The following is a 14,597-nucleotide window of genomic DNA, read 5'->3' as shown; positions in this document are numbered from 1 at the left end:
TCATTTAAAGTGTAGTTGTCTCCGATTTTGTGGTGCTTTTCAAGATGTAATCTCAAGCATCTATTTTTTTCTATTTTCTTCAAACTTCAGAAGTGAATAAATCAGAAAAAAATAAATTTAAACAATAAATTTCTAAAATTTACTGATAATTTTTCTATTATTGACAATTTTTTGTTAAGATTATTTAAAAAATTTGTTGTTTAAATATATTTTTTCATTTTTTTATTTATTCTCTTTTAGAGTTTGCAAAAAAATAGGAAAAATGGGTGTATTGGATTACAACTTGAAAATCAAAACACCACAAAATGGGAGAAAAATAGCATTTTTTTCACTTTAAATGAAATTTTCGTTAAGTTTAACGAAAAAGTTCATGAAAGGACAAAAAAATGCCAAAAAAGCTAAAGGTTTGAGTACCAAAATAACATTTATCTCCCGGAAACCCATTTCATTCATCATATGCACTTTTCAGTTTGTATAATTGTGTGTAGCACGTAGTGGGTAGTAGCAGAAGATAGTGTTGTTGAGCATAAACAATTGTGCACCACTACAAGCCCACAAATTTCTCATCTCCTCCAACCCTAAAATTCTACATTCCCCCCATTAGAGCCAAAAGCCTGTCAAAAGGACCCCACCCCTTTTCAAATCAAAAACCAATTGCCCATTCCTCTCAACTTTCTTCTCCTATATATAAACCCAATGCAATAGTCATACAAACAACATTGCTGTAATATCACTTTGCCTTCACATACCAAAAGCAGCAGCTAGAAAAGAGTAATGTGCAACTTTTTTTATTCCTTGTGAGAAATCAATACAATCATGAAAAACCCTTTGAATTAACAAAGAGCAAAAAGCACTTCTCCAGCTGCTTTTCTCTTTCAAATTAGCCTTATTTGCTGCTTTCCTTGTTCTTATAGGCGTTTGCCGGCCATCTCCACAGAAGCTGGTGGCTTTTGCGTTGCCCGTCGGGCTCCCCGTCCTCAATCTTGTAGCGTCGGTTGGCTCATCTCAAGGGCATACGGAGATGGAAAGCGTCGTTCAGTCGAGCAACAAATACAAGGTGAGTATGTGTATACATTTCAAGAACCATGCATCTTTAGCATGTTTGAGGTAAGAGGTTTTAGTGAGTAGGTTGATATGGTTTCAGATCACTCCTAAACTGTTATTTGAGATCAAACTCCATGGATTTCTGCTGTGGGCTTCAGTTGGTTTCCTAATGCCAGTTGCTATACTTATAAAGAGGATGTCCATCAGAGAGGAATCCGGCAGAAGGCTGAGAATCATATTCTACATTCATGCTATCACACAGGCAAGTCCATCCACATTTCTACACTTTTTACTAATGGAACTCCCAGAAATTAATTCTTATCCTTACCAGGTCTGGTCAAAACGAGCCAATCACTACAAAAAATATAACAATAACTAATTGTCCTACTTAATAATAAATAGCCGTGCTAAATAGTTATTTATCACGAGCACGCAACAATTGTCAATCGTGGTTTTTGTGAAAGTGACTAAAATATTTTACATGACTAAAAGCCATGGCAAATATTTTTACCATGGTTCTCCGATTTAGCAAATAATTTTTTGATAGTGGAAAAACTAGTTTTTTGCTTCGATTTTTATTTAATTATGATTAATAATAGTTTTTACCATGATTTTTAGCAGTATCCATTAACATTGTATCTAATTGTAATTTTTTTCGAGTGTGTCAAGCATAAATTTCGCACAATATACTTATAATGTGATTGATCACTTTTTGAACTATAAACTAATCATATTTGTCTAGTAATTAGTTCAAATTTGACCAAACTCATTCCGTATATATAAAGCTTATTTACTAATTTCAATTTTGAGAAGTACATTACCATCAAATTCATTTACTCATTAGCAACTTTTTCTTAAATTCTTGGTATTTTTTTTTAGTTTTTAATTTATTCTTTTGCTTGTAGCCTTTTTTATCTATGCATGATAAACAATATCTGTACAGTGTAAAGGAACAATATCATCAATTGTTAGTTAGATAAGGTACCCCACAAGGCCAAAATCAACTCTATTAATTATCTTTAGTTTGTCTTAATTATTACCAATACTTGGAGGGGAAGAAAAAAACAATGTTTTTTATTCACCAATGTAACTTTTTCTGGGGATAACATTATATATATAGGGTAATAACGCCTGCAATTTACCCATGAAATATGAGAAATAAATAAAAAAATTTATGTAAAAAAAAAATAACAAGTTAGTCTCTGTATTTTAAAAAATGAAGTAAATTATCCTCCTATTTAAACCATTAGTAGATAGATAATTTGCTTTAATTTTGAGATATAGGGGATAGTTTGTTAATATTTTTTTAACAAGCGATATTTGCTTATTTTCACATATAATACAGGAGGTAAATTGTATTTAACCTACTTTGTTCTCCTTTAGCCGGAAAATAAATCACATGAATGATGACAATGTAATGCCTTAACACATCACTTAAATTTCTGGACGACTATTTAGAGCGTGAAGTTTGATTTAATATTTTATTTTATTTTTATTTTTTTATAATTTTGTGACATATATTTTATAGTCAATCTATTACATTAATACCTTCTAAAATTAGATTTAACTACATTTGCTCATTATTTTTTTATAAAATTATAAGTACAATCCATGAAATTATCTTTGTAATTACAAGTATACTTCTTATACAGGAGCAAAAGTTTACATCGTCACACGCAATTTATATAGTGAAAGTTGTATTTTTCGTTCCATAATTGAGGTCAAGTGCATTCTCAGTCCCAATGCTAAGGGGTCTTAAAAATAGTCCAATTACTAAAACAAAAATCTCATTTTCCGTCCTCCTGTCTACTTACATTATAAAATTGCCGAAATAACAACATGTCTATGTTTTCTGTCAAATTCTTAAAATTTTAGGATTACTTTCGAGAATTTCGTAGATAATGAGATTAAAAGTATTGAGAGTTTAAACTATAGATGAAAAACATACACTACGTTTGGTTTCATTTTTAACTTGTTTTGGTGTGTTCTATGGAGATAGAGCGAGAAAACCAAAGATAAATAAGTATGTGCAGTTAGAGATAGTGTGTATGTCTGAATTTATTTTTTGAGATAATATAAAATAAGTATGATATGTTTGATGTTGTTTAGTGGAAGACAAAAACTATTGTTCATTGTCAAATCATGTCTCTTTTATATATATTTATATATATGTATGAGTATGTATATAATTTATTTAGTTGTAAATCTATAATTAGTGTAGACTTATTTTGACAAAAAATAAATGAAGCACTGTTTCAAAACATCTCAAAACACCAAAACTTTCAAAACAAATCAAAGCAAACATTGTCTGGAGATGGGCCAAAAATGAAACCAAATATTATAATAATTTCTCCTCATGTATACATATATTCGCATAAAACATGCATTTTCATATTTAATTTTCCATGTTATCTTTTGCACACACCACACGTATTTTAACTTGAATTGGACCACATTATGAGTGATATCCACCTGCAGGTTTTGGCAGTCCTGCTTGCAACAGCTGGGGCTGTAATGTCAATAAAATACTTCGACAACTCCTTCAGCAATGATCACCAGAGAATAGGGTTAGCTTTTTACATTATCATGTGGTTGCAAGCATTGATTGGCATCTTCAGGCCTCACAGGTAAATGATCAATACCTCTTATGTGCATGTGTACGTATATTGATTGAGTCGAGCAATTAACTTCAATTCTTAGCCCTCTTCGTGATCGTATTTCAGTGGTACAGATACTTTTGAGATTGCAATTCAATTATAATTAGCTATAATAATGGATTTTAACTATTAATATCGAGTCGATTCGAAATAAAGTAAATAAAAAATTAAAGGGTGATTAAGTCAGATATCCCAAATAATAACTCAAAATAAAGGTGACCTTAAAGTATAGTTATCTCAACTCCCTCAGAAATTTAAGCCAATATTATACTGTAGTCTTTTTAGCAGCTTAACAGAAATTTTGGTCCTATATATATAGAGAGAGAATTGCATTTTTAGTCCTAAAAATATGTGGTTTTGCAATTTAATCCAATAATTTTATAATTTTTTGTGAATTGAGGATTTTTTTTCACCATAAATTACTAAAATCGCCCCGTACTATGTGCTTATCACGTGATGACAAAAAATTGTATATTTTGGGCAATCCGGTTGAATTGTGCTGAAATGGTAGGGGGCTGGGGGGAAGCCAATCGAAGTTGGCCAACGATTTGGAGTAAAAAAAATTTCAAATTGTTTTGTGGCGATTTTGGCAATTTCCGACAAAAAAAGTCCTGAATTCGCAAAAATTATAAATTGGTTGCCAAATCAGATTTCCGTCGAACTAAAAGCACTAACTCCCCATATGTGCACGAACAAAGTTATAACTAAGCCCCCTCCAGCCTTCTTTTACAATACATAAAATTGCATTTTACGTCCCATAAGTTAGTATTTTCATAATTTTGATATCATTATTTTTAAATTCACCACTTTGTATCTCATAATTCTGAAAAATTTTATAATTTTTGTCCGAAATCTTAATTTCATTAAATTTTTTATAGAAATAATCTTAATCCCCTCAAGACTAAATGGAGCTCATGCCATGCATGTATTGTTTTCGTCAAAAATTTAACGTAATTAAGGCTTCCAACCAAAATTGAAAATATTATGAAGTTATGAATGTAATGTGGTGAGTTAAAAAATAATGGGGTAACTTGCAATGTACACACCTGTGTTATGAAAAATAAGCAAACAACCCTCTTAAAAAATAAAATAGCAATTTATCCCTCTTTATTTTTCAAAATGTAGCAATTTACCCCTCTATGTTTTAAAAAATAAAGTAATTTACCTCCCTACCTAAGGAGCTAAATTGCTTAATTTTTTAAAACACAGGGATAAATTGCTATTCATTTTTCATAAGGGAGTACTTTGCTCATTTCCAATATCCAATTTCAAAAATCTGGAACATAAAACCCAATTTCATAAATGCAAGTGTAATTTTTTTTAAAGCCAAGAGGGTTTTTCGTAACAGGGTTTAGTGCAGTTTACCCAATGTGATATTATAAATAAACAAATTACTCTCTTATGAAAAATAAATAGCAATTTATCCCCCTGTATTTTTTTTTCAAAATATAGGGAGGTAAATTGTTATTTTTTTTTATAAGGAGAAAATTTGTTTATTTATAATATCATAACAGACTTACTTACATTTTTGTCTTTTGTAATATGTCGAAACCTTACGAAGTTATATAGTTTTGCTTATAATTCACTACCTGTGCACAGGGGAAGCAAAGGCAGAAGCATATGGTTTGTTTTCCACTGGCTTGTGGGAATATCAGTGTCTTTACTTGGAGTCATCAACATATACACAGGCCTACAAGCCTACCATGACAGAACATCAAAGAATGTGAGGGTTTGGACCATCATTTTCACTCTTCAGATCTCTCTCATACTCTTCTTCTACATTCTTCAAGAGAAATGGAACTATATACAGAAACAAGGCGCAGTTCTGGGAAATAAGCCCGTCCAACCCACCGATCAAGAGATGTCTCCGAGGTGCCCGGAGAAAGCAGCACCATCTCAACCTTGCTGAGAATTAATATACATGTTTTAATTAAATAAATTATCTCTATATTACTTGTCGACACTCGATATAAAAAAAAGCTGATAATAGATATTATCACTAATTATATATATTAAATGACAAGAATTTTTGTTCTGTCACAATGATGATTTCCTAACTTTCGTTGGTGATTGGAATTTTTTGAAAATTGTATTGTGACAAAATCAAAATTATTGTCGTTTGATATATATATTTTTTTATGATATATAGTTTTAAAATTATCATTTAATATTTGTAACTATTTTTCTTTTTTTTTTTATTTATAGTGAGTGGATTCTTTTCAATGACTATGCATTATTGTAGCAAAAGGTAATGGGATGTGGTTCATTTTCGATTTCAAATTTGTAAATTGTGATTATTATTATTATTTATTATTATTTTGTATGGGTAGATAGATGATTCATTCTTAAATGATTAAATGTGAAATGGGATTTAGTAATATTAATTACATTTTATTTACCTTACATTGAATTACGATGTAAGTGGGATTTCTAGATATATATGAATGTTTACTCCGAAGGATCAAATAAGGGATAAAAATAGAAAATACCATGTTCTTTTTAACAAAGTAAAACGGACACTCATATCTTGATTTAACCACTTATTATACATGACTATTTCGCGAGGATATGGGCAATTTGTCCATTTTCAGGTTCGTTTTTTGGTGTAATAAATATTAAACTTTTCTGTCATGTTGCATAGTTCTGGCCATCTTATTGCTACTAGCATGAAGGCCAAAAAAGTTAGTCCAGCCCTCACTTATTATATTATATGTGCGATAAAATTGCTTCGTGTCCACAATCTCGAACATGCCATTAAAACAAGAAAATCAAAAGCATTTACAAAAAAAAAGAATAACAAATCAACAATAATATGAATAGTATCGATAGGAGGAAATAAAGAGTTGATATCATATGGGCGATCAAATTGACTAGTGTGGTCGAGGCCACAACAACCAGACTCGACCTCATTGGCCAAGGCCGAGCGATCCCCAAGTCGAGGCAAGATGTAATCAACTTGAAGAAAGCCGAGGTGACCTGCCATGGCCCTCCCCAACTCCAGGGCGTGACACCCCGACAAAGCCTCAGCCTGTTGAACGCAAGAGGTCAATGTGTGGTTGTCCTTGCCTCAGCCTCCTCCACAATTCTCAGGAGAACTTTCGGATTCCCCCTTTCAGAAAAAGTTTCGTCTTCACCCTGGAGAAAATCTGATGGTCCCGTAGATGCATCGCTCATTATTATTAGAACCTAAACTATGACTACTCATGTTCGATAGAGCAAAAACACAAATATTTCAGAAAAAGCAAGCACGTGAAGAAAGTACCTCTCTTAGGCATGATGAAGAAAGGATAATACTCTTTGACTAATAGGACTTAAGAAGTGAAGAAGACCACTAATGTATATATAAGAAATGAGCAACCCTGGCAACAAATTAGAGGAAGGGAGGACTCAAAGAATCCTCCAAGGACCAACAAATAATCCACTAAGAAAAGAACGGATCCAAATAATCCTTACAAGAAGAGAACATGAACTACTAGGCAGAAGAAGGATCTTGAAAATCCTTCTTAAAAAAGAGGAAAATTACAATTTTGGTCCTCGTATATTGCCATTAATTTGTTTTTAGTTCCTAAACATGTTGGAATTTTGTTTTAATCCTTCAACTTTTAAAATATTAACAGTTTCGGTCGTCATTCCTAAGTAATGAACATTTTGCCCTTTCAAAGCAAACATGTAGTCCAACTATCAGTTCTGGTGACCGTCCATCCTTGCCAGCAAACTGTAATCCGGTGTTTGTGTTATTCACTTAGTTTTTGAAGACACCTGCCAAGATGCAGAATGAAGAGGGACAGAACATGGATCTGTACATTCCTCGAAAGTGCTCAGCTACTAATAGGTTGATTACTTCCAAGGACAATGCACCAGTGCAGATCAATATCGGCCATGTGGATGCGAGGGGCATTTACGCTGGTCCATTCTCTACTTTTGCTCTTTGTGGCTTCATTCGTGCTCAGGGTGATGGCTGATAGTGCCTTGGATCGCCTCTGGCAGAAGAAGAAAGTTGGAGTCCGGCAACAGTAGGATGTTTTGTTGGCTTTGTTTGAATCTTTGATCTGTTCCAGAGTTCAAAATACTAATTCCTGGATTAATCAGATTCTCAAATTTCGTTTGTTATTAGCATCAGTGTGGAGACAATTACTGTCGTTTGTAGACTCTTTCAAGCTTTATGAAACTCTCGTATCATTCTCGGCTCAATTGATTACCCTTTTTGAAGGGAAAATTGAAAATATATATATATATATTTTTCAACTATCTCTTTTCTATGCTCGTGATCAAGCCCAATATACTTTCGAAAATAAAATTAAGCCTCCATAAATTCATGTCTTTCTTTAACCGTTTTGTTTCCGAGTATTCCAATTCCTTGGTATTCTCGGGTAATATGGTTGAAGAAAGTTCGTAAAATCGAGTACTTGAAATACTCCAAGAACAAGACGGTCAAAGAAATGTATATATGAATTTATGAAGGCTTAATTTTACTTTCGAAAGCATGTTGGGTCTGATTATGAGCATAAGGAAAAGATAGTTAGACTATATTATGTTTTCTTTGAAAGGACAAAATGGTCATTAATTAGGCCTAAAGACCAAAACTATTAATATTTTAAAAGTTGAAAGACTAAAATAAAACTTTAATATGTTTAGGGATTTAAAATAAATTAGTGGCAATATACAGGGACCAAAACTGTAATTATCCCTAAAATAAGGAATTATCTCTTATGAAAGATTCAAGAAATACTTCAAGGAGGAGGCAATAATTCCTTAAGAAAAAGAACGATTTTAAAAAATCCACATAAGAAGACAAAATTTCAAGTCGAGTATTCTTAAAATTATTTTTTTAACTTTTTAAATGACAATTATGTAATGTTAAATTTTGTATTCTGCTAGTTCAGTCATTTGTATTTTATATTTTTTCTAAGGGTCAATAGCAATTTATCCCCTGTGATATTGAAAATAAGTACATTATTCCCTTATGAAAAAAATATAGTAATTTATCCCATTGTACTTTGTAAAATAAAGCAATTTATCTCCTTATATAAGAAGGTAAATTGCTTCATTTAAAAATTATAGAGGGGTAAATTGTAGTATTTTAAAAAATACAGGGAGGCAAATCGCTATTTATTTTTTCATAAGGGGGTAATTTGCTCATTTGCAATATCACAAGGGGTTGCCTGCATTTTTCCCTATTTTCTTCCCTAAAATTGCATTATGTATATAGTTTTTTCAAAACTGTTTTTACTGATTGATTTTTCTAACATTCAATAAAGAGAAAATACTCAATTACTTAATAATAAATTATTATAATTAAATAAAAATAAGAGTGGTATTTATATTATATTTACTGAAAAATATAAATTCAAGACATAAATTAGACAACTAGAAAAAGTATATAATCTCCCAAAATTGCTATTCTTCTTAATCAAAATGAAAATTCATATCCAGATAAGGCTCGACAAAATTGAACTAATCACATAAAAACTACGATAAATTTATCATATAATTATTTCAAATTTAACCAATGTGAGTAACTTCCCGTTCGGAATGTCTATTAACTCAACGTTCGAGAGATTTTAACCAAGACGATAGAAGTCGGGATTGTCAAATACAGCTACTTAGTGTAAGAAGACTCCTTTAGCACATCTATACACCACAGGGAAAAGTATTTATCAGCTGGAATATGATGATATTGAGAATGTATGATCAGAAGATAACAAAGTTTACTATACTGATTCAAAGAAGTGTTGTTTCCTATAATATGTACAGATGCAGTTATCATGGAAAAAGTTGCACATAACCTGTTGCAATTGCTATTCCTAAAATAACAAGAGGAGGGAGGAGAACAAATGCACCGATTGTAGCAAAGAAAACCGAGTCGTTCCTCTTAGAGACTTCATTCAAATACGCCTGCCTTCGGATGTTTCTCTTCTGTGATATAGTTAAGAACTTGGCAGTCACCTTCTTCAGATTTTTACCTAGCGGAATGCTGAAATCATCATCACGATCCGGAACTAAATTTGCAAGTTGTTCACGTATCGTCGGCCTATATGTACCGTCACTCTCGTAACCTAGTTAGTATAAAGATAGCTTGAGAAGCGAAGCCACATATTACCAAACACGTCTGCAATTTAGTGAAAAACAAATGGTGGGCAAAGGAGGCAAGTACCATCATCAGAGGAGCTACCAGAAGTGAGTTGTTCCAAGAGATCCAGTTGCATCCGAGCAGAAGAGGACGACCCTTAAATTTAAAATGCAGATGAACAAATCAGCTACTATATGAACCAAAAGGATGCGAGACAAATAAAAATAACGAGATTTTGTATATTCGAATCAGACGCTAAGGTTGAAGCAGTTGTAAATATAGAGCAAAGAACTAAAATGTCGGGATTCTTGTGATGAAACTTTTGCTCATGTCCCTTTCGTTTAGGTAAAATTTGGACATGTTAACATGAGTATGTTTAAATCTTATACCTTCCTTTCTTACTCTGTATTTTGCAGTTATACTCTTTGAATGAACTCAGCAAAGCCAAAACGCATTTCAACGAGACTCAATCCCTAATAAGCATAGAAATCTCTTTCGAGCAACTATGATATCGAATACACTTATGCATAAAAACGTGCAAATAACCAATCAAGTAAGCTCTTCATAAATCACCAATTTCCAGGAATTTCACTAGAAGGGAACTTCAGTACTACATTTTTAGCCAAAATTTCTTAACTGACCTGTTGAAATTCAGAACTTCTTCAAGCTCTAATTATACACATTCTCAATTGGTTCTGATAAAAAGACAGGCTTACAAATGAAATAACATGAACACAACAAGAAGGATGTAATCTTTCCAACACGTCAACAATAATCCTAATCACACTTGCCCTTGTAATAGAACAAAGCAGTACCACTTTAAGCTCCACAAACAAGTGTCTGCACATTCAAGATTACCCTAAAACCTGCAAATTCTCAATAATCCAGCAACCAGGGGAAAAATAAAAGGGCCAGAATGAAGCCTACTGCATTAGGCAGCTTCAAATCCTAATCTTGAACCAATCAATCATTTCAAATTCTAACTTATAAAGCCCAGAAATCCTTGCTTATCAAACACCCTACAGATCAAGAAAACGGCAACAACATTACCAGAGTAAGTCGGTGGATCTTCCTCAGTCACTCTACTCTCAGTTCCTTCAGAGAGAGCAGCCGTCTTCAGACAAGATGGAGATGGAGTCTCGAGCTTCAGGGCATTTCTGTGCTTCGAAATCTTTGATGAAATTAAGGGTCTTGGATGTAGAGCAGTGGAAGCAGTTCCAAGATTAAGTGCCATAGAAATATTTGTGGTGTTCTTGGGGCAATTGGGAAAGAGCTTTCAGCTTCCATTGTAGTTGCAAGGAATTGGCAAACGACCACCTCAATTTAAATGGGGTTTCAGAAAATTAGCTCCTCCACATATATTATTTCTTGTGGGTCCAACAGCAGCCTCGTGCATCAGTTAACTGAGAAATAGATAGATTAGTGTGTTGTAGTGATTATATTTGTGGAGGGTGAATAGCAATTTATCGGTATTAAAATTGAGCAAATTATATCTTATAAAAAAATAATAATTTATCTTCTGTATTTTAAAAAATAAATTATTTTACCTTTTTGCCTAATGAGGCAAATTATTTTAATTTTTTAAACATAAAAGGGGTAAATTGCTACATTTCGTAAAATATAGAGGGGTAAATTGCTAAATTTTTATAAAAGAATTATTTACTTATTTTTTCTAAAAAAGGTAGGTAGATTGCAATTTACCTTATTTGTGGCATATGTCACATAAAAAGATTAAGGCCTATAAATTTCGTAGTCCATCATTTTTATCATGCAGTGTAGTTGCACCAATCCTCGATAACAAAGTGTAATTGTCCCTTTATTTTTCGTCTTGACTTTATAAGTTTTTTTAATAAAATTGATAAATTTAAATTAAGTAATATAATATTATTTATAACATTTAGAGGGTAATTGGTACGTAGAAGTGGAGCAAGAATGGAATAGATATTCCCAAATTTATTCCTAGATCTATGATTGGTATGCTCAAAATTTGAAAATTCTTATTCCCTTGAATAAATGATTAGTCATTCTCTCCTCCCAACATGGTATTCGCTATTCCCAACATGTTGGGAATTAAAGTTATTATTATTATTATTATTATTATTATTATTATTGTATTAGTTTGATATTTAACTTTAATTGTTATTTCATTTAAGTACTTGTGTCCGGCATTGAAAAATAATTATATATGCATGGTAATAAAAAAGTGATATTAGTTTGATATTTGATTATTTTTATTAAATTCAAAATATTATTTTCACCTAGTATTGGAAAAATAATGGTAGATGCATTATGATTAAAACGATTAGTCAATTTGGTTGTTCGAAAATTTTCTTTCGGGAAAAAAATACTATCTATATGTTTATTGAGTTAAAAATTATTTCTTATGTAAATAAATACATTCTTTAACTAAGTACTGAATAAATAGTAGTAGATGCACTGATTAAATATATTAGTCTATTTGATGTTCGAATCATTTTTTATATTTTGGCAGGAAAATATTATCTATATATTTAACGAGTCAATAAATTATTTATATATAGATATATTATAAATTGCTCATAACCTTTGTAAGTAATTTTGAAAATACTGTTGTTATATAATTAAATTCAACATACTCAATAAAATACGAATAGATACTTTTTTAAGAAAAATTAAAAAAGAGCAAATTTGTCATAAAAATAATTTTGTTTTATTACTAAGCATTATTTTCTAATTATCAATTATATTAATAGAATCAACTAATGAAGTAAGGAATGACAATTCTATTACCCTCTATTTTATTGTGTATACCAATTATAGGAATGATATTCAAATGTGATTAATTTTCCTTATTTATTATTCTCAAATTATTCCAGTCCGACTGTAGCACCCTCTAACGGCACAATGATTATATATTGTGTATACCAATTATAGGAATGATATTCAAATGTGATTAATTTCCCTTATTTATTATTCCCAAATTATTCCAGTCCGACTATAGCACCCTCTAACGGCACAATGATTATATATTGTGTATACCAATTATAGGAATGATATCCAAATGTGATTAATTTCCCTTATTTATTATTCCCAAATTATTTCAGTCCGACTGTAGCACCCTCTAACGGCACAATGATTATATCTCCCCTAAATATCACACTTAAAATAAACCTTATTTATATATATAATTATGCACATAATTCAATCCCTACGGAGTATATGTAAAAACGTATCTCATTACCACCACTATCAAATTCATCATTTCATCCACAAGATTATGCATATCTTTCAAACACCACCTAATTGAACTATTATAATTAGTTTACACGCTATTCTTATTTTTAATTCATATTTTAATGATCCTAAAAGGTGATTTATAGTTTTATCGATAGATGCACAAAGAACTGTATACTGGCCCGATTTGACAGGAATGCAAAGTTTGGACTTAACTCTCAGTGACTAGAGATCTATACCTGAAAAATGTTAGAAGAGACGGCTGGCACAGTCAAGAGATTGCATTGGTCTTCTTGGCATCAATGGATTGAAGAGGGAGGCCTAGGCATAAGAGTTTTAACTGATATTGTGATTGCATTCTCCTTAAACTTATGGGTGGCGTTTTAGGACCTAATCATCTCTATGGTCTCAGTTTCTGATAGAAAAATATTGTAAGGGCTCTTGCTTGGTTTCCTCACGAGCATACCCAAACAACTCCCCTACTTGGCGTCGCCTGAAGACGGCACGAACAATAGCAGAACACAGAAATTTGTTAATAATTAAAAAGACCCAATAATTATTTAAATTATAACTTAAATGGTAAATTACACTCACATCCAATATGATTTAGTAAATATGTCTTTATTATTTGAAAAATTATAAATTTCCCTTGATTTTAACCTTTGTGTAATAACGAGCCCACATTAGACTCTGCTAGATTTTCATTTAATTTTTGTGGCGAACTGATCAAATTTCCCTTTTAGATGATGAATTATAATTTTATATATTTTTTGAATTTTATAAAATATTTTTATACATTGATATGTTCTAGAAATTATTTATTTTACCTGCACTAGCTCAAATTTTTGTTATGTTTTTTTAATGAACAATATTTTAATTATGTTAAATTTAGAAAAAAATAACTATAAGTTCTCATAATTTAAAAATGAAATTGCATATAATATATGAGTGGATATGATACCAACGTGTGGGACAAATATGTAAATTATTTGTTGTGCCCAATACACCGCGTCAGCTAAATCCAGAGTAAGCCCAACCCAAGAATGCACAATCAATGATGACACTTGATGTTGCGGAAGCAAAACCATCTTCCATTTGAAGTTAAAATGCAACCAACTATTAACAATCAGGGGTGTTCAGTTCGGTCAATCGAATTGAATTGAACTAAATTTTTGGTTAATGGAACCGAACATTATCGATCCGGTTTGATTTAAACTGAACACTGTTCGATTTTAGTATTTTTTCAATTTTAAACAAAAACATATGTACCAAAATATCATAATCCAAAAAATAAAATGTATAATGAAAAGAATATTTACGAATAGAATTCAAAATTTCAAATTAAAAGAAAAGAACACAGTATTAATAATTAACAAAATAATATATATATATATATATATTTAAAAACAATCGATTTTCAATTCGATTCGGCCACCGAACGTTGAAGGAAAAAATCGAATCGAAAATCATTTTTTAAAAAAACTAAAAAATTGAACTGAATTTTTCCGTTCAATTTTCGATTCCAATAGAATTTTTTATTCGATTCGTTGGATCAATTTAATCAAATTGAACACCCTCCCCTCCAAATTTCAAAACTAAACACATGGGCTGGC

At 31.3% G+C, this 14,597-nt stretch overlaps 2 protein-coding genes and 1 pseudogene across 2 annotated transcripts; 2 read left to right on the top strand and 1 right to left on the bottom strand.

Annotated features, from left to right (window-relative positions):
* Window positions 833-5,966, top strand: LOC105177067 (cytochrome b561 domain-containing protein At2g30890-like). The gene is made up of 4 exons (XM_011100090.2): window positions 833-1,057; window positions 1,145-1,306; window positions 3,523-3,671; window positions 5,301-5,966. The coding sequence occupies exons 1-4, from the start codon at window positions 1,022-1,024 to the stop codon at window positions 5,608-5,610; spliced, it is 657 nt and encodes a 218-aa protein (XP_011098392.2). The 5' UTR covers window positions 833-1,021; the 3' UTR covers window positions 5,611-5,966.
* Window positions 7,313-7,837, top strand: LOC105176859 (annotated as a pseudogene).
* Window positions 9,348-11,095, bottom strand: LOC105176857. Its single transcript, XM_011099794.2, has 3 exons — window positions 10,822-11,095; window positions 9,856-9,927; window positions 9,348-9,757 (listed from the first exon to the last, which is right to left on the bottom strand). Exons 1-3 carry the CDS (start codon window positions 11,003-11,005, stop codon window positions 9,465-9,467), a joined length of 549 nt encoding a protein of 182 aa, XP_011098096.1. The 5' UTR covers window positions 11,006-11,095; the 3' UTR covers window positions 9,348-9,464.

The sequence above is a fragment of the Sesamum indicum genome, linkage group LG14 (genome assembly GCF_000512975.1).
Source record: "Sesamum indicum cultivar Zhongzhi No. 13 linkage group LG14, S_indicum_v1.0, whole genome shotgun sequence".
NCBI classification, from domain to species: domain Eukaryota; kingdom Viridiplantae; phylum Streptophyta; class Magnoliopsida; order Lamiales; family Pedaliaceae; genus Sesamum; species Sesamum indicum.
This window is presented reverse-complemented; position numbering and strand designations above follow the sequence as displayed.

Bases quoted from the DNA above. Each gene is read 5' to 3' on its own strand.
- LOC105177067 (XM_011100090.2), top strand. From the start codon at position 1,022: ATGGAAAGCGTCGTTCAGTCGAGCAACAAATACAAG. The intron at 1,307-3,522 runs GCAAGTCCATCC...ATCCACCTGCAG, and splicing joins ACATTCATGCTATCACACAG to GTTTTGGCAGTCCTGCTTGC. The intron at 3,672-5,300 runs GTAAATGATCAA...ACCTGTGCACAG, and splicing joins GGCATCTTCAGGCCTCACAG to GGGAAGCAAAGGCAGAAGCA.
- LOC105176857 (XM_011099794.2), bottom strand. From the start codon at position 11,005: ATGGCACTTAATCTTGGAACTGCTTCCACTGCTCTACATCCAAGACCC. The intron at 9,928-10,821 runs GTAATGTTGTTG...TTTAAATTTAAG, and splicing joins AGATCCACCGACTTACTCTG to GGTCGTCCTCTTCTGCTCGG. The intron at 9,758-9,855 runs GTACTTGCCTCC...TATACTAACTAG, and splicing joins TGGTAGCTCCTCTGATGATG to GTTACGAGAGTGACGGTACA.